Source organism: Acanthisitta chloris, unplaced genomic scaffold, assembly GCF_000695815.1.
Source record: "Acanthisitta chloris isolate BGI_N310 unplaced genomic scaffold, ASM69581v1 scaffold7180, whole genome shotgun sequence".
NCBI lineage: Eukaryota > Metazoa > Chordata > Aves > Passeriformes > Acanthisittidae > Acanthisitta > Acanthisitta chloris.
In genome coordinates, this window is record NW_008652170.1 from 9,462 (window position 1) to 31,148 (window position 21,687).

At 52.8% G+C, this 21,687-nt stretch overlaps 1 protein-coding gene across 1 annotated transcript in view; it reads right to left on the reverse strand.

Moving 5' to 3' along the window:
* SLCO2A1 (solute carrier organic anion transporter family, member 2A1) overlaps positions 1–20,993 on the reverse strand; it is a 21,773-nt gene extending 780 nt beyond the window's left edge. Inside the window, 11 exon segments of the mRNA XM_009076205.1 lie at positions 2–54; positions 414–573; positions 1,766–1,955; positions 2,254–2,418; positions 3,307–3,388; positions 4,399–4,532; positions 6,043–6,141; positions 8,117–8,332; positions 9,010–9,172; positions 10,433–10,570; positions 20,910–20,993. Of these exon segments, the coding sequence (XP_009074453.1) occupies positions 2–54; positions 414–573; positions 1,766–1,955; positions 2,254–2,418; positions 3,307–3,388; positions 4,399–4,532; positions 6,043–6,141; positions 8,117–8,332; positions 9,010–9,172; positions 10,433–10,570; positions 20,910–20,993 (1,484 nt within the window).
* Between the last annotated feature and the right edge of the window lie 694 nt (positions 20,994–21,687).

The window sequence follows — 21,687 nt, forward strand, 5'->3', positions numbered from 1 at the left end:
CTTGGCAGAGGACAGCCTGTTCCCAGCATGGATCAGCGAACAGTTGCTGTAGATCTGTTGGGAACGTTTGGAACAGAACAGACGTAAGACTCCAAAACCAAGAGCAGAGTTCTAGTGACGCATCAGAACACATCCCATTGCAGAAGACCAAGGAGAGCACCAGCTCCAATTTTAAGGCATGGCCATGGCACCCTGCACTGGGGTGTGCCACCATCCCTGTTTCTCCAAGCAGACCCCCCAGCAGCTCTCCATGGCACCTTCCCAGGACTCTAGCTCTCTGCTAGACCTCCCTGCACACCACGTCTAAAAGCTTCTACCCCCACTTAGCGCATGTGTCAGGTTCCTGCAGCCTCACTCTGCTGGCAGCAGCAAGCAAGGGGCACACTGCTTTGCAAACCTTTGGCTTTACTCACCACTTGCTTGGGAAAGGAGGAATTGGTGATGCTGTTGGTGCAGCCAGCGAAGCAGGGGGAGATGTACTCCACGTTGTTTTCCCCACACACTGGGTGAAAGAGCTGCTCGGAGCAGTGGCATCCACTCGGCGACTTAAGCTGCTGCTGGGAACTCAGTGTACTGCCAAAAAAAGGAGGGGGAATATGGGGGAAAAAATTAAGACATAGGACAGGAGGAAGAAAACAAAAAAATCCCTCTTACTAGTGGCCCAGTTCCCCCATTCCTGTTTGTGCTGGGACACTGCCAGCAGCAGCCTGGCCTCCTGCCAGGCCCCGATCCCTGCAGGTACCTCTGGAAGTGTGCAGTGAATGGCGCAGGAATCACGTTATGTCTGCAAACAAGTACTCACACACTTCTTTGGGGTTTTGTTTTTGCCTCCCCAGCTGAAAAACTAATCGGCCAAATGCCTGGAAAAATGGAGCTGGGCTCCATCCAGAGCTGCACAAACAGATGTGTGAACAGCCCCAGCTGGAAACGCCATGCAGACAGAAACTGGAAGTGGGCATGTTCCCAAACAAGCCTGATGACAGCGTGGAGGTCAAGAGGACAAACCCAGGGATCTGTACTGTCTTGCCTCACTACCTAAGCGAGTGCACAGTCTGAATCCTGTGGGAATGTGGTACCAGAGAGCTTGGGTTGGATGGAGCTGCTTCATGTCCTGCTGGAAGATGGCACCAGAAACCTCTTCCTTGCTGCAGTGCACTGGGAAATGACCACCATGTAGAGTGCTACATCAAGCCTTGGTGGTGTCTAAATGTCATTTTTAATCTTAAAAAGTCATGGTAAGAGCCAGACGTTTCCGCCCAGGTAAGGAGAAAGGTGATGTCCAGCTGGAACACAGGGAGCATGTGAGGTGATGTGGACACAGGTACTATTATTAATTTCATCGAACCATCAAGGTTGGAGGAGACCTCTAAGATCATCAAGTCCAATCATTAACCTGTCACTGCTATAAACCCTAAACCATAGCCTCCGGTGCCAGATCCAGACACCTCTCAAACACCTCCAGGGATGGTGACTTCATCACCTCCCTGGGCAATATTCCAGTGCCCGAACACCCTAAATTTCCCCTAAAAATCCAGAGTGTAAAAATAAACCCTGCTTGTTTGGCACAGAAAATCTGGGATAAATGCCCTCCTGAGCTCTCTGTGCTGTGAAGTGCTTGGACGTCCTCCAGGCAGTGGGATCAAGGAGCAAGCAGCAGTGTGGTGATGTCTACTGCCTCCTTACCTGCATGTATCCCACCCCATGGCTAAGCAGGACAAGAGCTGGAGGAACAAGGAGCTGGGAGCAGCCCCAGCAGCTGCATTACCTGGAGGGGTAGATGCCCTGGATGTGCCCCGTGGAGCAGCCCATGAAGAAGATGGGCAGGCAGATGAGGATGGAGAAGACGAGCACCACCACGGCGAAGCGGGGGATGGCGCGCAGGGAGAAGGCACAGCGTTTCATGATGATCCCTCCCAAGAGCATCCCGAGAGCTGCTGCTGGCAGGTTCACAGCTCCTGCAGGGGAACGGAGGCATCAGGGGGGTCCTGCTTGCCCAGCACCAATCTGCGGGCAGGGGGTGGCTTGGGGCACCTCGTGGAAGTCAGGAGAACCCACAGACTCCACCATTATCCATGCCTAAGACAGCTGGGAAACCTCAGGTCAGGAAAGTAAGTCACCAGTCACCCCAAGGTCAGCCCTAGGTCTCCACCAAAAATGAGTTTCCAGTGACTTCTACTGCAGGGTTTGAAAATCCTGGGGAGTACGGGTGGCTGGCTGTGCTGATGGATAGTTTTTACCTCCATCCATGCTCACCTATGAGGAAGTTGGCTCGGGACGAGGTGGCACCATACTGCTTCTCCAGGAATTTGTTGAGGAAGGTGGCCAGACCCGCAATGACTGAGGAGAAGCTGCACTGAGCCAGCACCAGGAGGATGAAGAGGGGGTTGAACAGCAGCCTGAGGAACATCTTTGGGAATTCTACAAGAGAAACAGGAGGAAAAATCTCTTTTAGCCATGTGATCCTCACACCAGCAATCTGTACTGGGAAAAAACCCCACCCTTAGGCTGTTCCCAGTGAGGTAATACTGGGGATGTCCGTGGCCACGGGAAGAGGGGAGGGGAGACATCCTCAACGTGTGCTGGCAGTTGGCAGGACCATGGATAAACACAGCGTTTTTTTAGTGGGACATCATGTCCCTTGTCCCTGTCAGTAGAGGCAGACTGATTCCAGGCTCCCCGGGAGCAGCTCTGTTTATTTGGTCTCTAATGAGCCTTTGTAATTAGCAGAGAGTGCTGGGGAGAGCTGCAGCATCCATCAAAGCTCAGAGGGTGGGAGCAGAGGGAGCTGGCAGCTCCGGGGGACTGTGGATGGAGAGGGAAGGAGGGAGTGTCTTCAGCTGGGAAGAAACCACCATGGAGCTAAGAAGAGTCATTAGTCTGATCCCTTGGCAGTGACGTCCCTAGTTGAGCCGATGTTGGCTGCACATAAACAGCTGCAGTGGGGTGACCTCCTGAAAGGGATGGCTAGTGATGCCACAGCCCCACGCACACTCCTGGGGCTGTGGTTAAACCTCCCAGTGAGCAGTTCTCAGCACACTCAGGCCATTTGAAGGCCCTCAAACCAATCTCTGGAAATAATTCAGGCCCCACAGACCTCAAGAGGACTATGCTCACTATGTCAAGAGGCTTTGCCCACCTTCCTGTGGTCCTTGGGGAAGGACGTGCTGTAGCCCTGGCATCTCCACACAATGTGCTGGACAGACTCAATGCCTTCCAACAAGTCCCCTTGGCTTGAGATCCCCAGCATGGTGGTGCCCATGCACCCAGCATCCCACCCACCCTCGCCCATGTGTGCCAGCTCTTTACTTTTGATAAACTCCAGCAGGGAGGTCTCCTCGGCCGCTCCCTTCTCCATATTCCTGAGCATGCCAGCCTCGGACTTCCGGCCCTGCAAGAGGAGAGAGGAGCAGCAGTGGTCAGAGGGGACCACCCATGGGTGGCTACCACCATTCAGATGTGCAGTGAGACGGGGCAGGAGCTGTCCCAGCTGATCCCAAGCCTGATGGTTATGGCAAAGCCCCATCCCACCTGGCCTTGAGCACTTCCCCAGATTGGGAAAGTTGGGGGTGTTCAGCCTGGAGAAGGCTCTAGGGAGACATTAGAGCCCCTTCCAGTGCATAAAGGGGCTCCAAGATTGCTGCAGAGGGACTTGGGACAAGGGATGGAGGCACAGGACACAGGGAAGGGCTTTCCACTGCCAGAGGGCAGGGACAGGTGGGATATTGCGAAGGAATTCCTCCCTGGGAGGGTGATAAGGCACTGGCAGAGGTTGCCCAGAGCAGCTGTGGCTGCTCCCTCCCTGGGAGTGTTCCAGGCCAGGTTGGATGGGGCTTAGAGCAACCTGGGCTGGTGGGAGGTGTCCTTGCCTAAGATGAGCTTTAGGGTCCTTCCAACCCAAACCAGTCTGGGATTCAAAGATTAAGGGGGTGCAGGATCTCAAACATCACAGCAGCTCCTGAGCAGAGAGGCAAGACAACAGCTCATTGCTGAGAGGTTTAAAGAATGTGGAAAGCTTTCCTCTCCTGAACTCTGACAAGAGACCTCTTTTGTAATCCTGCAAGAAGTCTGAGAATGAAAGTTGGAGACAGCTCAGCTCAAGTCTGGGGAGTCCTCTAGCCATAACCATGGAATACTTTGGGTTTGAATTTGACCTTTAAAGAGTCAGTGATTAAACAACTTCAAACCCAAACTGAACTGGTTCTGAGACAAACCCAGTGGGGTTTGGCTTTCAAGACACTGAAATGATGCATTTGAATAATTCTGCATCTTTTGAAGTCTGTTTTAAAGGGAAAGGGTTGCAGGGCTCCCTTCCTCCCTCCCACCCCTCTCCTCCGGGGACACGGATTCCCTCCCCAAGCACATCCCTGGCTCCAAGACTTTCCAGGGCTGAGATCTTACCTCTCCTTTCAGCATGTACCGAGGGAAAAAGAAGTAGGGGATGGAGGTGAGCACCAAGCAGCCCGAGGAGATCAGCAGTCCCAGCCACCAGGCTCCAATCCACCGCTGGTCCATCGGCGTCAGGGTCACTGTTGCTGTGGGACACAAGGGACACACTGTAAGAGCTCCACAGGTCAAAGGGACAAATATCCACTGGACAATATGGTCCTTATGGATCAGTGGAGCATGAAAAGCCCCTGTGGGCACAGCCCAAGAGTCTCTCCACCGACACAGAAGAGCAAATGAGTGGATGCCAGAGCTCCCACCAGCACTGGCAGCAAGACCAACCCTGGTTGTGTTTGACCTCTTTTGCCCTGTACTGCCACTCATCCCAACTGCACTGAGCCTCCCAAATGACTGCAGGATGGATTTAGCCAGCATGGAAGCTGCTGATGGCACAGGCTCAGCTCTTCCCCCTGAGCCAGCCAGCCAGGCAGAGATTCCAGGGTCCACATCCATCCTCCTCTGCCTGGAACCTACAGTGGGTGCCAGGGATGCGGAGCCAAGGACCGGGAAAGGGCATGCCCTTTTCCTGGAAAACATTGCTCTCCCATTGTTCCAGGCTTGATTCCTTGCTTGCAGAGAGCAGGGGAAGGCCCTGTGCCGATGGAGGAGCACTGCTAATGAGCCTGGTTTCCGAGTGGCCCAAACTCCGGGCGCCTGCTCCGGAAAAAGGAGGAGCAGGTGAGAGTCTCTCCGTCTCCAGCGCACACATCCTCTGGCTGTGCCAGGCCATGCTCACAGGAGGTTTGGCAGGTTGCTTGGCTTGGTGTAGGGACCACAGCTCCTCTGGGAAAGGAACCAGTGGCAGCTCCAGGCGGGAGCCCCGTGCCAGGGAGCAGCAGAAGAGGAGTCCACACCCCACCAAACCATTGTCCTGCTTCCCCAAACAGGACCACTCCACTCTGCAGCTAGGACACCATCATGGAGCAACCGGGCAGAGTCTGCTCACTCCTTCTGCTGCTGGGAGAGTGGTCCAAGGCTCCTTAGCATTTCCTGCCCAGTTTCATTTATCATTCTTATCAGGCACTAGACAAAAAGGTCAGGCAGGCTCTGATCTCTTGAAGGAAGCACAGGAAAAGCCACATTATGATGGATGTGGGGAGGATTCTTCAGTGACTAAGTTACCAGAAACAACAAGCACATGCTGTGGATGAAGATAATTATCCCCGTGGTGGCATTGGCTTGGTCTCTCTCTCTGCAGATACTGGTGAAGGTTGGTTTGGAGGAGAATGAGTAGACTCAAGCCTTGCTGTGTATCCATAGGAAAATAGTTGCCCTGTGGTTGTCTTCTCCATCCCTGGATGCTTCAGATGTCCCTGCTCCCCTCCACCACCATGCTGGGGTGGTGGCAGTAGGCAGACTCCAGCCACTGCCACCAGTGCAGTGCCACGAGTCAGGCAGTGAAATGTCCCTACCGCAGGGCTCTGCAGCAGTGGTGGCTTCAGGACCACCTGTGTCCTTCCTCATGGGGAGATAGAGCAGAGAAGGGTGCTAAGGGTGCTATCCCAGGTCAGGTCTGTCCGGGGCAGTGGGTTTTGTGGGTCACTCATCTCTGAGTGACCCTCTGACTCATGAAGGGCTTTTAGAACCATTGCTACTCACCAATGTCAACCCTTCCGATGTCCACGAAGAGCCGCAGCACCACGGATCCCAGCAGGTACCCAAAGGCAGGGCCAAACACAGCGATGGCAAAGAGGATGGCTGGGAAAAGGGAGCAGAGAGAGCCAATGTGAGTAGGGAACAGTAGTTTCAGTACAGATATGGCTTCTGTCTTCCCACCTGAGGCAGGAATGGTGTTACCACACCACCTTTTGTCATGTGGCATGTGATGAGAAGGTCCCCATTGCTCAGACACTGATGGTAGTGCTTGTCTAGCAGGATTTGCCTGCAGCAAATGTCCCTCTGCTCTGCTGCAATCAAAGCTTTGACAATGCACTAAAAGTTGTCAGCTACATTGTGAATATCCATGATTCACCAGGAGAGCCCCAGCGAGCAGCAGGACAGGGACATCCTGTGCTCCCACAGGTACTGGAGACCTTCACCACTCTGGTTTCTCTTCAGATTGTACAAATCTTTCAGGCTATTCTATGAGGTCCTACAGGAGGCCAAGGAAACAAACCCATCCCAAGCAAAAAGATTTGGTGCAAACATCAGCAGAGGTGAAAGATGCTGAGGACAAAAAGGCCAGCAGATAACCCACCCTGAGTTCAGCTGAACCACCCCATTTGGAAAGAGATAACCTGCAGGTCAGAATGTTTCCTTTTGACTCATATGGAACAAAAGGATCCAATTCTCTCCCTGACAGAAACTCTTTGCATGACATTCTTAAGATGTTCAAAAGGACACAGTTAGCTTGAACTGCACTGATCATCCAACCAAATCAGACTCAGAGGGTGATGGTATTTACGTTGTAGTGAGGCAACCCAAATCCCCAGTAGCTACCCACCCTGACAAAGACATTCATTCCCCCAGCCCTAAGTGATCACCTCTGCTAGAAACAACACACCAGTCCCATTTGCCTTCATCCCCAGAACTTTTCAGGGTCATTCAATCCCCTGTCCTTCATTTTACTTGCAGGTTTGGGAATTCATAGGGCACTCAGAGGTTGTAGGAACAGTGACTCCTCACTACAGGGGGAACCATAAGGATGCTTGGGGCTTGGAGCAACCCGGTCCAGTGGGAGGTATCCCTGCCCATGGCAGGGAGTGGAATGAGATGTTTTAAGGTCCCTTCTAACTCAGACTAGTCTGTGATCCTCCGATTCTGCCCCTCCTTCTACCAGCCCAAACTACTATGAGCTGAGAGGACTGAGCACTACTCCCAGGCGAGTCTTTTTGCAGAGCTCTGTGGTGGTGCAGCAGATCTTTCCAACAGGATTTTGGATCTCAGCGTGCCTGTGTGGGTCTGGAGACCCTGCCAAGCACTCCAGTGCTGGTCCAAAGCCTGTCCTTGGGAGTCTAGTCCCAAGAGCTTTCCTTCTCCTCTAGTGCTTACCTCATTTTGGAATATCCGCTTTGGACTCCTAAATCACTCTGACACCCTTGGCTGCTCTGAAGACATTGTCTGGCACCAGGAGGAACTGGGTTTTTAAATAGCGTATGGATTGGGCTTGAAGCTCACATAATAGGCAGGTCAGCACCAGGAGGGGTTTGACATTCCCAGGGGATAAAAGCAGTTTAATATGGAAACCAGGACCTGTGGCTTAGCAGTCATGAATTCCTCCTGAGCCTGGGAGTCTCAGCTGGGCAGGGACCAATTCCACAGCAAAAGTGCTAGTTCTGGACCTGTGTTAACTGCTCTGCAGGCTGCCACACCTCTGGTTAGACATGGCCAACCAATGCTCAGTAAGAGCAGGAGATGGTCTTGGAGAAGATTTCATTGTTTCAATGGGGGAGGGTCTCATCTGAGTCTCACTGGCTGCTCAACCCATGTCCTTGGGTTCCTCTCCAGATGAGCACCTACATCTCAACTTGACATCTCACTTGACATCTCACCTCTAAGAAGGAAAGACCAGGTTGGACAGGGCTTGGAGCAACCTGGTCTAGGCCAGGTTGAACCTGGTCAGTTTAACTCCATGATAGAGGAGTGGAACTGGATGATCTTTCAGGTGCCTTTTAACCCAACCCATTCCCTGATTCTCTGAAACAAGCTGTTATACAGCAGTGGTCCCACTTACCAACATACAGTGGGGAATTGTTGGCTTCTGCAAAGTCGTCTACGTAGGATATGCCAAAGGGCTGGATGGGAACGGTCCCGATCCCAGCCAGCAGCTGGGCTATGACCATCATGGCCCATATGCTGCTGGCCTCCTTCTGAGGGTCCTGGGTGGTGTTTGGGCACACAAACTTGTTCTCTGCATAGCAGAGCTCAGTCTGGACCTGGCTTTTGTTACCTGGAAGGGAGAAAAATGGGCATCACAACACTGGACACATCCCCTGCCTCCTCCCACACTCAATCCCTAAATCTCCCAGATGTGCTGAGGTGGCACACACTGCTGGATTTGTGATGGATTGCTTGTTTTATTTAGCAGTTCTCATCACCTTGTCCTTCCTTTGGAATATTATACTAAGGTCAGCAGCGCCAAGAATCAGGCTGTGATTTCAATCAGACTTAAAGGGTTCATGCCATGGCTTAAGGATGCTCTTGGTTTAATGAGAGCAACCCTAAGCCAGGGCTGGTTTTTGTAACCACTGGGCTTTGCTCTCCTGTTTTACCTGGGCAGGAACAGAGAGGGAGAGGCTCTGTGGGCAGGGGGTTGGGGACTGGATGATCTTTAAGATCCCTTCCAGGCCAAACCATTCCATGATTTTATGACCAGAGCACAGTTGGAATAACACACCTGGGAGAGGCAGAAGGGATCCCACACATAATTACTGCATACAGAAGGGGTTGCAAAGCTCTACTGAGAGCAGATTTAAAACACCAAACCTTTGCCTTAAACCTTTCTCTCCCAACACTGTGTTTAATCGTGTGTGTGGCACATCCAGTGTCTCTCTTAGGGCAGGTACAGGTAGCCCAGCCCAGCACACCTGGAGATGGGTTTGTGCTGGCACAGCTGGCAGCACTTACTGCCACTGAGCGTGGTGTACTCGTAAGGCTCTGAGAGGAAGTGGGGCAGAGTGACCAGGAAGGCCCCCAGGGCCAGCAGGAGACCCCCAATGCCGATCACCCGCGGGCGGTGGACGCGGCTGCCGAAGTAGCTGACAAAGATGATGAGGACCACGTTGCCAATCTGGAAAGGGCACAGAGACATGGGAGCAATGTTAGAAGATGTCACAGAGGATGTTGAGTCCCTTAAGGGACTCAGCCACAGATACAATCAGATAAAAGCCACGAAACCATGCAGCTCACTTGGGCAAGTGCGTGAAGACCACAAAATTACCATTCCATAGGCTTTGCCAGCTTGGGACAAGCTAAACATTTTAACTCCGGCATGATGAGGCCATCCCTGCTCATTGCAGGGGTTTGGACTAGATGGCCTTTAAAGGTCACTTCCAACCCAAACCATCCTGTGATTCTGTGTATGGCTAAGAACACTTTTTATTCATGTTTACATGAGCTTCCTTGTTTGTCTCTTTGTGGGATTTGCCCTTGGAATTGCTGCAGGCACCAATGCAAAAAGATGACTGTCCTGGACAAGCAGTGCAGCTCACACAGGCACAGCCAGTGGGAAGTCTCAACAGGCTCTAAACCAGTTACCCCAGATGGAGGTACTGGTTAAGGTAAGACTTGGGCATCCACTTCTCCAAGGACCTGGAAGGATTCCCAGTGCCCACCATCTTGGTGGAGGATCCCATGCAAGAAGACTAGCAAGGTGTGCTGGCACCAAGCACTTTGCCTGTGGCAGCTAAAGAAAGTCTCTGTCAGCAGTTCTTTTCCTAGTTGGCCCTGAGGAGCTACCAGGAAGGATAGAATTCCTGAAAATGTGAACTAGAAAACCTGTTGCAGAGATGTTCTTGACTAGATAGTGTTTGTCAGAAAATCCTTGGCCAGATCAGCAATTTACCTTAAACTGAGAGAGAGCAGAGCTAGATGGGATATTGGGAAGGAATTCTTCCCTGTGGGGTGCTGAGGCACTGGCACAGGTTGCCCAGAGCAGCTGTGGCTGCTCCATCCCTGGGAGTGTTCCAGGCCAGGTTGGATGGGGCTTGGAGCAACCTGGGCTGGTGGGAGGTGTCGCTGCCCATGGCAGGGGTGGAATGAGATGAGCTTTAAGGTCCCTTCCAACCCAAATCATTCTGGCATTCCATCTAGTGAAAGTCAGCTCTTGGCTACAGGACCATGACCACAAAACCCTAAATTCATCCTCCTAGCACGTGGTGAGCAGAAGTGAAAAGTGTGAAGAGCTGTCCAAGCGCACAGCAATAGCTGCTTCATCCAGCACACATAGGCATGGCCGAGGGAGCACTAGGTGTGAACAACCCTGATACCCTATTTTGGGAAGGTGCCCCACACATTCTGGCCTCCCTTTGGGTGCTTCTCACCCAGTTACCTCATGCAAGCTGGAGATGAAACCCGAAGAGAGGCTGGAGAGCCCAAAGCGCTTCTCAATGGTGGTAAGGCTGCTCTTGAAGTTGGCACTGTAGAGGAGCTGAGAGAGCTGGAGAAGCCCATGGCACAGCACAAACACCTGTGAGTAAACAAAAAGTGCCATCCCAGTTAGCACCCAGTTAGAATCATAGACTCATAAAGGTTGGAAAAGACCTCCAAGATCATCATGTCAAACCTTCAACCAAGCACAGTCCTGTTCACTACACTATATTCAAAGTGCCATGTCTACAGGTTTGTGAACACTCCCAGGGATGGTGACTCCACCACTTCCTGGGCAGCCTGTTCCAATCTTTAACCACTCTTGCAGTGAAGACATTTTCCTTAATATCCAATCTGAACCTCTCCATGCTCCACTTGAGGCCATTTGAGGCCATAGTGTCCTGCTGCTGCGTAACTGCTGGCGACCACGTCCTGCGTGAGTGTACTCGAGTTGGCGTTGGCCAACAGCTGTACCTCTGGCAGGGACCATCTTTGGATTCACTTAGCTGTAAAGTGAATTAACAGAACCTGCTCCAAGGAGTGTTACAAGAGAAAGTCAAAACAGGGTTTTAAAAGCCCCAGAGGGAAAGGATGAAATATGCACAACGTGGTCTCACTACTGCAAGACCTCGGTAGCATTCCAAACCCAGTATCTTTCCCTTGGAGCTGGCTGTGAGCCAAGTAGGAGCTGAATGGAGGAAGGGAACACAGGGAGTTTAGGAACAGGGCAGAAGAGTGGTGGAGAGAGCCCGGGTGGCCTGGGAGAGGCAAGAGGTCCCAGCCAGGGATGCAAGAGGCAGCTCATATATTGTCTTTTGATCTATATTTAGACAGAGCAGTTTTCCTTTATTTTTCTTGGAATGGGATGTGTCTACACCATGCCAAAAGTATTTTCAAATCATTGAGAAAAAAAAAAGGGGGAGGAAAGGTCTTTTCATTTCAATTGACAGGAAATCAAATATTTGCTGAATGCCGGAAGAGTGTCCCACACAGATAATGGTGGGAAGCACAGGATGATGGATGTGGGATCAAAGGTACTGCAGGCCTGACAAATTCCTGATGTCCTTGGCCAGGAGAGCAGCAATAACTCCTTATTGGTATCTATTGGGAAGGACAGTAGTGCCCAGGAGCTCTGACCCACTGACTGAGAACAAACAAATCACACAAGACCAAAATTGTCCACCCAACACGGAGGATGTGGATGCCATAAGTGGGTGGAGAGGTGTCTGGGGGAGCAGAAGGGGATGCAGAGGCAGGTCCAGCGATTGCATGATGATCGGGGTGGAAGATGGTTTCTTGGGCAGCTTCTCCTGCGAGGGAGGGCAGTTCCAGCCAGAAGACCCAGCTAGGTATATAAAATCATAAGGGTTGAGAGAGACAAGGATGGAGGTGAGGGACAAAGTGGAGCCCTGACAGTGTGAGGGCAGAGCGGGAATAGCTTGGAGCCCAGCGGAAAGTCAAAGGAGAAAGGCAAACACCCAACAAAAGAGGGGAGAAGGGTCACATGGACAAGTTGCCATCACAGACTCCCCAGCCACACCTTAGAGAGGTGCTAGCAGCCAAGCTGGCATCAGGCTGGCACCTGCCACCAGGGTAGCCAAGCAGGAGAGGACAAACTCCCAGGCTGGGACTTTGCCCTGACAGAAAGCTGCAGAGCAGCCGTGTGGGGTGTAACATGGGAAATCCTCCCAGACAGGGACAAAGTGGAAGCGAAACATCTGCCAGTAAACTCTGGAGGCACAATGACCTCAACACTCCCCAGTTAGCAACTCCCACGCTCCAAGCCCCATCCCAGCACATGGTCCTGAGGATAGAAGCTGCATCCACCGCCTTGCCCTACCCCAGCCCTGACCTGGGACACTGTGGGCTGGTCTGGAGCAGAGAGGTGACTCCTGTGAGGATGAGAATGGAGAACTTGTTGCCAGACGACATCAATATTTGTTCCTGCAGCTCTGGCCAGACCCTACCAAAGTCACTGGTGCACGTAAGGCTGAAGAGCAGCAGGTCGGGACCGCCCGAGCCGCAGAGCAGCTGCAAGCAGAGCTCTCCTGGTTCGAGGCGTCAGCTGGGGAAGCAAAGCTGTTTACCAACAGGGAGGGAAGAGGGTGGATCAACGAGGCTGAATTTAGTGCAGCAAATGTCAGCCCGATCCCAGGGCAGATGAAGTACTGGGGACACAGAGGATGCTGGTGGGGAGGGAAGATGAGGAGGGGGAGGGAGCTTGGTGCCCCAGAATGCTGGAGAGGGCAGGGGATGGGGAGAAGGTGGAGGCAAGGAAGGACCATGGGAACCACAGCGGGAGAGGAGAGGGACAAACTGAGGTTGGAGAGAGCAGGGAGGAGAAGGCAGAGCTGGCAGGAGGTGGCTCAAGGTGGGTTGATGCCTTGGTGATAACCTGGGGATGGACAAAACAAGCCCATAGATCCCAAGATGCCTGGGAGCAAGCTAGGACTGCCTGCCATGAGGGAAGGCAAGGTGGGAGAAATGCAGCTGGAGAGCACCTGTGAAGGGAGAGGAAAGCTGTGGGGTGGGACTGCTTCCCCCTGCCCATGAGTCCTTCGAATCCAGCTCCTGTGAGCAGGGTGAGCCGGAAAGGCAGCAGAGCCAGAAGGATACTCCGGAGATCCAATCCCACCCTGAGACCACACAGCAGTCTCTGCCCTTGGCTGCAGAGAGCCTGGAGGATGGGAGGGGAAGGGCAGGGGAGATTTTTTTTTCCCTGAGAAGATGTTGCCACCCAAAACAGCCTTTGCTCCAGGACTTATGCAGCTGGAGCTCAGCTTTTCCAGACGCACTCCAACTGTCTGGAGGTGAGCGATGTGCCTGCTTTAAGCCTTACCCTGCTCTTAGAAGACAGTTTTAGTTAAGACAAAGACAGCCCAAACCTGGAAGGCTCTGAGTGCAAATAGCTGGTAGAGGGGCTTACTTGGTGGAGATGAGGGGCACCACTCTCCCATGTCCCCACAGGTCTCTCTCATCTCTGTCCCTCTCACCATGTGTTCCCATCCCCATGTGTCCGTGCTGACCACCCACAACCTGCAGCTCCATGGAAACCAGCCCCAACCTGGGCCCTTCCAGCCCTGGGAGGGCACAGAGCTGCCACCATCCACCTTCCCTAGAGACAACATGGGGTTTTTAAGGAAGAGCCAAGCTCATGTGCATGGAGGTTTTGCTGATGCAAAGTGGACATGGAGGTGAAGACACGGTGGGAGGTTAAGGAGCTGAGGACACTCCCAAGTACTGACCCTCCAGAGCAGATGATCCCATCAGAGTCTGGAGTATTTTTGGAGCTGCAGGCAAGGAGCAGTCACAGGGAGCAGCCTGGAAAGGCCAAAAGCATGCACCAACATGCACCCACGCACAAAATCCCCTCTTAATCATCCCCACGCTTCCTTCAGAGCCTGACTGATCCTGACTCCAGGCTGTTTATACAAGGCACTTGACTCCTTTCCAAGAGGATCTTCATCTGAAAGGGAAGCAAATGCCTGGGGGAAGGTCCCTGGCAGACAGGCTGCTCCCCCCCCCACACACACCTCATGGGGACCAGCACCTCCCAGGGCTGTGCTTTTTCCAAAGGAAGAGAAAACCACCCTATTGCAGGGAAAAGAGAGGACTGGTCCTTCTGTGATCTGGATAGTGACAGCTGGCAACGATTATGTCAGTCCCAACCCAAACCTCATTCAGAGATGTGTCCAACAAGTACTCAGGTTTCTTTCCATTTCAAAGGAGTGATCCACCTCTGTGAAGCCTGCAGGAGCCAGGAGACTCCTCCAGGAGCCAGGAGAACACTCCTCCAGGTGGGAGCCTTCCTCTGCTCTGCAGAGACCAGGGCTTTGGGAAGATGATGCTATCTGATGCAGCAGTAGGGCAGCTGAGATCACACAGCCTGAGGGGAATATATCAGCTGGAAATGGAAAGTATAGGGATACGTCTGGGAAAATACATCCCTCCTTGGCATCACATTCCTAGGGGCATTGTCTGGATTTTAAGGTCAGAAAGCACTGTGAAAGGTGAAAAAAAGTGCAACATTTCAGGGTGAGACTCTGTTAAGAACTGCAGTGACAGGACAAGAAGCAATGGGAAGTAACTGAAAGAGGAAATTTAGGTTAGGTATCATGCAGAAGTTTTTGCTGTGAGGGTGGTGAGACACTGGCCCAGGTTGCCCAGGGAGGCTGTGGCTGCCCCAACCCTGGCAGTGTTCACAGCCAGGTTGGATGAGCCTTGAGCAACCTGCTCTGGTGGGAGGTGTCCCTGCCCAGGGCAGAGGTTGGGGCTGGATGATCTCTAAGCTCCATTCCAACTCCTTAACACACTATGGTTATGTGAGTTCCACAGAAGGAACCAAACACTGCACACAGCCTGTCCCTCAGCACAGAACCTCTGAGCATGCTCAAGCAGCAGAATTTTGCTCCTAAATGTTATTTCTACTGCAAAAATAGAAGACTATAAAGTTAAAGTGATGAAGGCTTGCCTGAAGCATGTTGGAATGATGAGTGTCTACTGCCAAGCGGCACAGGTTTTACAGCCCCCAACTGTCACATGAACAGACAATATTGTTCTTCTTGCAACAAACACAGCCATGCACCATATCCCAGTGCCCTCACAAGGTCTGGACCAGCCCAGCTTGGCCCACAACAGAGGGTTTGGCTGGGGAGGGTTGCTGGGACAGACCCTCACATGTCAGGTGTGAGGCTTTGCCGCCTCCCTCAAGGAAAATCTACCCCAATGCAGAACACACTCCCACGGCTTGAGCGCTTTGCTCTTTGCCCACTCGCTGTCTTCTGGAGGTCTCTTCTCCTCATGGGGCATCAGGATCCAATCCTGATTTCCTTGAAGGCAGCTCCAGCCTGGCTTCGCTGTCCCTGAGCCACGAGTGTGTGTAAACACTCTCCTCCCGCGGCCGTGCTGTGCCTCGTGCTCCCTATCGGCGTCACTGCTCTCCCGCTCGGCCCTCAATAATCTTATCTACGCTGACCACTCCTTGTTTGTGTTTGGGCACTGAACCACCTCGCCCCTCATAAAATTACCCTGTTTCATGTCTCCTAGACCTTGAGCCCACTAAACTTTCCAACCCATGTTACCATCTGGCTCTTCCCCATCTTCCTCATCCCACAGTTGGTGTTGCTGGTGAAGACCAGGTGGTTCTTCCCTCTTGGAGCCTGATCCCACCAAATCCACAGCAAAACACAGTGCTGGATCCATCCCAACCCAACCTGTGCTGCCTCGTGCCAACACCAGCACTGGAAGATCACAGTCACTGTGGGCCTTTCCCCCCATCCCACCCACTTGTCCCAAGGACCCTCATTGCTTCCTTGCTACAAACACTCATCCAACCTTCCACCTCTCCCTGCACAGTTTCCAGCATTGGAATATCCTTTGGCTTTCTTGATTAAATAAATATCCCTAATCAACAACAACTTTCTCCTCTCCGAACCTGTAGCCATGCTGCCTCCAAACCCATGACCTGATGAGTCTCCTGTTCTTGCTAAACAAAACAATGCATAACCTTTGCCAACAGGATATGAGAGCACAAGTGATACATCTTCAGGCTTCTGAAATACACTCCTCAGCAAATTCCCTCAAAGGAAGGGACAAAAAACTTGCCCTGCTGCTGTTGGGACCTCAGACCTCAAGGCAAGGCTCCTGTTTCCTCTGCAGAAGGCATCCAGACTCCTCAGGGAGTGGAGAGCTCCCTGCTCCTGTCTGCTGCACCCTGTGTGTCCCCAAAGTCTTCACCCTAGGGTAAAGCCTTATCACACTGCGGCCCACACCCTCCTGACCTTGCTGTCCCCTATCCTACCCTCTTCCATTCCATCCCTCTGCTTGTCTCAATACAGCACCCAATTTAAACCTCTCCCTAAGGCTTGTAAATCTCTCCCTGGATTCTTTCCAGCTGACAAAAGTGGCAATAATGCTCCGTTACCCTCCCGCTTCCTTTTCCATGCCAGACAGTTCACAGGCATGGAAAAAAAAGAAAGCTTCCCCCTGCCTGCGCTCCTAACACTTTCATGCTGCTTCCCTGAGCTCGCCAGCTCGCCAGCTTCCAGCTGAAACCAGTCCAGCTCCACTAAATAACAAGATATTTATAAAGCTCTCCTCCTTGTCGTGTTTCTGGGGAACCAAATATCAATTAAAATAGCACAAAACCACGAATGAGACAGTAAAGATAAAGAAGTCAAAATATCTGAGGCTCTGCAAACAGAGAATGCCCATGAAATAATCCTTGTTCAGTGGATGTCTGGAAGGGCAGGATGGACATAGAACAATAGAACCAATAAGGTTGGCAAAGACCTCCAAGGTCACCAAGACCAACATAGGTTTAAATCACATGGTTGGGACTCTGGACTGGGGGAGACTGATGGGGTTCATGGCCATGTGTGGGTATCAAAAACGCCAACCATCCACCTCTCCTGCACATTTCAGACCTGTTTTGTTCCTTTAGGCTGTGAGGTCATGAGTGTCCCCAGTGCCACCAGGTGCTGGCATCCACCTGAAGGTTGACTTCATCCTGCATTTGCCAAGCAGCACAACTTCAAGCCCTCAAAATCCCAGTGCCAGTCAGCACAACCCTGGGAGCTCTGGTGAACCTCCCAGCAGGGAGCTGTCCCTGATCATCATAGGAATTACAGAACCATGGACTGGTTTGGGCTGAAAGGACTTAAAGCTCATCCAGTTCCACCCCTGCCATGGGCAGGGACACCTCCCACTAGACCACGTTGCTCCAAGCCCCATCCAACCTGACCTGGAACACTCCCAAAGGATGGGGCAGCCACAGCTGTTCTGGATAATCTGTGCAGTGCCTTATCACCCTCACAGGGAAGAATTTCCCCCTAATATCCAACTAAACCTCTCATCACCCCACCCAGCACCCCTGTGGGATTGCCAGAACACTCCAGGCTCCTTACTGGGGACACTAACAATATCTGCTCCGGGTGAAGAGACAGCCCAAGCAGCTTCTGGAGGGGTTGGAGCCACCCTGCCACACCTGAGCAGGCACTCAAAGCGAAAGTGGAGTGCCTGGGCTGGTTCCAGGTAGGAGACAGAGCACAGACAGCAAACACTCTGCCAGCTGCGCCAGGCGGAGCCCTGGGACGGCAGAGCAGACCCAGCCCGGGCCGGGAGTGCTCAGCCCCGAAACACCCACGTGTCACCGGGAGCACCTTCCACAGCAGCAGCACCACGGAACTGCCACCAGGCACTTTCCCCAGGGAGCGGAGCTCAGCTGTAACCAGACGGATCTGAGCCCACAGGGAATTGCCTCCCCGAGCGCTGCTGTGCCGCTCCTGCATCCCGAGCAGTGACTCCCATCTCCGTCCCATCCTACAAACCCCCACAGAACCCTTCAAACCAGGACTTTTCCCTCTCTGATGCCCAACCCTGGCACTGTTGTGCTCCCAAACAACAGAGACAACAGGTCCAGCGCTGGCAAACCCTCCGAGAGTGATGGGAACTGGGGCAGGGGATGGTGTTCCCCTTCCCAGGGAACATGGAGCGGCAAAACGGGCTGCACAGAAAAATAGCTTGTTGTTTTGGCTCCAGCACTGCAAAATGCTCCCCAAAAAGTGGGATTTAGGGATAAAAGAGGAGCTTTGTGATGAGGACTTTCACATATTAACCACAGCCTTTCAAGCCTGCTCTAAGGAGGGAATTTGGTTGTGTTGGAGATACTGTGCCCATGGGAAACTGTCACTGCTTATGATGAGGAGGCTGTGTCTGACTAATTTCAACCCTTTTACAGCACCTGCCCCTGTGGGGGGTGATGTCAGCAGCTCCCACACAACCTGGGGCTGCATGAAGCCCTTCTGTGATCCATCATTCACAGCACCAACACCTTCTCATGCAAACAGGAGCTACAAACACCTCCAAACACAGCCACTGACCACACTGCCAACCATTCACACCACAGCTTCCCAAGCCTGGAAATTCCCCTGACACACTTTGCTTTCCTGCTCGTTTTTGGGGGCTGAGAGGACTGACACTGCACACAGACTGGTGCCTTCCTGCCCTGAGGCAGTTATTTCTTTAATGCATAGATATTTTTAACACAAATGTCACAGGACAGGAAGAGTGAACAGGTCAGGAAAAGGTGGGGATGTTGTTGCCTGCCAAGTTATATACGTTTGCTCTTAAAAGCCAGAATTTTTCTCTGAGGGATGGGTGTCCTGACTCCCCACCATTCCAGATGGTGCACATCATCCATCTGATGCCAGCGAGCACATTTGGATAGAGCTCAAACTGCTCCTTCACATGCTTACACAGTGCCAGCGTTGAGCTGTTGACTTTTGAAACCAGAAGCATTTTATAAACCAGAAGTTTTAAAAGAAAAAATATCAGCTTAAAGATTATTAAAAGAAGTTTTAAAGCTTTTTTTTTTCTGGCTCTGTTTTTTCCTCAGTGCAGCTGGACTGGTGGGGAGGTGGGATTAAGCATCCCTTCTGGCATCTCCAGCTCACGGGGTCTCTTTGCACATGTTCCCACATACAGTTCCCCAACTCTCCCTCTGAGATCACCTCCATGGACCCCCAGACAGGCTCAGTGGTGCGTGCCCAGACAGGCTGGAGAGCTGCAGGCTCCTTGCCTGATTTTGAAAGAAACACTTGAGCCCTGGAGCCACTGGAGCTGGAGGGCACAGGCAGCCAGGAACCTCCCAGCACAGCCAGAGCTCCTGCTGCCAGCAAAGTGACACCCCTGTGTCATCTGCCCTCATCCAAGTGTCCCTACAGAAGGTTCCAGACACAGCCCTGACCAAGCACCCTGGGGAGTGTGGTGTGCTGAGCACCCAGCCTGACCCCTGGGGCACCCACAACCTGTGCCCTGTGCTGCCTATGGGATGCAGAAACGGATTAACATTTATTTATTGGAGCTTTTAATTTTTAATCCTGAAGTCTGACATCCTTAAAAAAAGGCTTGGCAATGCTTTTCCAGCTCCAGGGGCTTTTTGCATGCTGCCAGCTGAACGGAACTGTACATATTTCCAGGAAAGAGCAGGAACTGCAAGAAGGACTCTGGTTTTGGTGATTTTACTCACCCCAAACCATGGTCATTACTGTAGCAAACTGGAGTGGGTTAGGGGCACCTTTTGCACCTCCGGGTCAGGTCATCAGTCCCCTTCAGAGGCACATCAGTGTAGCCCAGAGGCAGCCCTAAATCACCCAGGAGAATCTCAAGCTCTTCCTCCTGGAGCTCTCAGCAAAAAAGGGCCATCTAGTCACCTGCTGGAATAGCCCATCCTGGGCAGTGGGGACCTTCAGGGATGTAGGACTGGAAGACATCTAGAATGATGCCTCCAGCCCCGGGAGCTTCCAGGAGGAAGAGCAGCCAGTTGGGAACAGCCCCTTGGTACCCTACAGCATCCCCACAGAACTTCTGGGGCTCCAGCACAGCTCAGAGAGGAGCAGGCAGCACCATCCTTCGTGCAAGGTGAGGATAGAAGAGTGGCAAACCAACCCCAAACCCATCCCCACCGCGGTGCCCTACCCATGGTCACACTCTCCTGGCAAAACAGTCAGCTGGGAAGCGCTGACAAACTCACACACACACACTCAGACCCAATAGCACCAGTGGGAAATCACACCCCAGCCCTGGGCACCACTGGCACAAGGGCATCCTGTCCACTGGTGGCCCCTCACAGGTATCCAAAGCTGCTGTGCCCATGGGCAGCTGCTGTTTCCCACAGCTGCCCCCGGATGCTCCGAGGTGATTCCAAGAGGAGCACGAAAATCACCCCCACCCAGGGAAATCCTGGCCAATGCAGGCAGATGCCTTGGGGACAGGAACCAGCACATGGAGCAGCCCTGGTGCACAGCCAAAAATGGGCCAAAAAGTGGGGGGAAAAAAAGACAGGGGTGTAAATCAGGGTGGTTGGCAGGGTGAGAATCGCAACACGTGGTCGGGGGGCCAGTGGTGTCTCACACAGGCAGTGAACTCAGGAGCCTGGAGCTCAGGCAGGGATCGGCTCTGGGATGATAGCAGGGGAGGAACCAACCAGGCAAGAACAGCAAACCCACCTCAACCCCCGAGCTTTGGCTTTGGTCACTCAGAGCTCTGCTCACCCAAGGTTTTTAAGCAAGCCGTGTATTCTAGGGCAGGGTTTTCTTTTCACACCAGGATGTGGTTAATCATTCCCTAAGCAGCAGCACAGTGTGTACCAGACGCTGTGGGGAAGCTCCCAGAGAGCTGCTCCATGGGGTATAACATCCAGTGCCACGTAGGGTACCACTCTGAGCCACACAGACCTCCCCGTGTGCTGAGCAGGATGAGGCTGTTCAGGACTACCCCAGGAGCTGATGTTCAAATTCTGCATCATCAAACACCCTCTGTTTTCCTGACAGTGTGTTTGGGGAGGGATGTGGGGATGGGTGGGATGGGCTGGGGTCACTCCATGCACAAGCATCCTCCTCCCTCTCCATGGCACATCCTTGCCAGGCACCGATCCTTACCTTGATGTTGCAGAAGATACTCCGGGAGCAGGAGCTTCTGGGCACATCGACTGGAGATTTGGCAGCTTCGGGGTGGATTCCCATTATGGGGACTACTCGTGGGCTCCCGTGCCTGTCCTGCTGCCCGCAGCCCACGCGGGAGTTACCGAAAACCCTCCAAGGCTGCAAGTGAGCCAGGCAGCGTGAGCGCAAAGTTTTTATAAGTCCGCTCCGGGGAGCGATGATGAAATGCTTTCTCCTCCCTCTTTTGCTTTATGCACCGAGGGAACTTTAAAGTCGCAGGAAGCAAACGCTAAGGCGCAAGGAAGCAGGTGGGAGCTGCCACCAGGGTCCGTGCCCACCAGTGGGGACACCCCGATCCGCTCCCATCCCTGCAGGACGCGGCTGAGCTTTCCCGCAGGGAAACTCACTGGGATTTTAACTCCCAGTCCCCCTGCAGGGGCGAGAGGAAAGGGAGCCACGTTTGAGCAAATAGCTGTGGCTCCCAGGTGGTGGGAGGGGGAAACTGAGTGCACAGAGGGAGAAATCACTCCCTGGGTTAAGGGGTTATGGGGAGAGAAAAAAAACCACTACTCCTGCGTTTCTCTCGTGAAAAAAAAGTTCTGAAGCTCCCGAGCAATCTGTTTTACCATCACCTCCCCAGGGCTTTGTTTATGCAAAGCACTGATTTATTGTCATGCTCCTCCCAGGGGGGGAAAAGAGCCAGAGGGAGAAGGGCAGCTGCTCCCGCCTGAGGACAAGCCAAAGTCAAGTCTTTTGTCAAAATGATGTTTTCTCC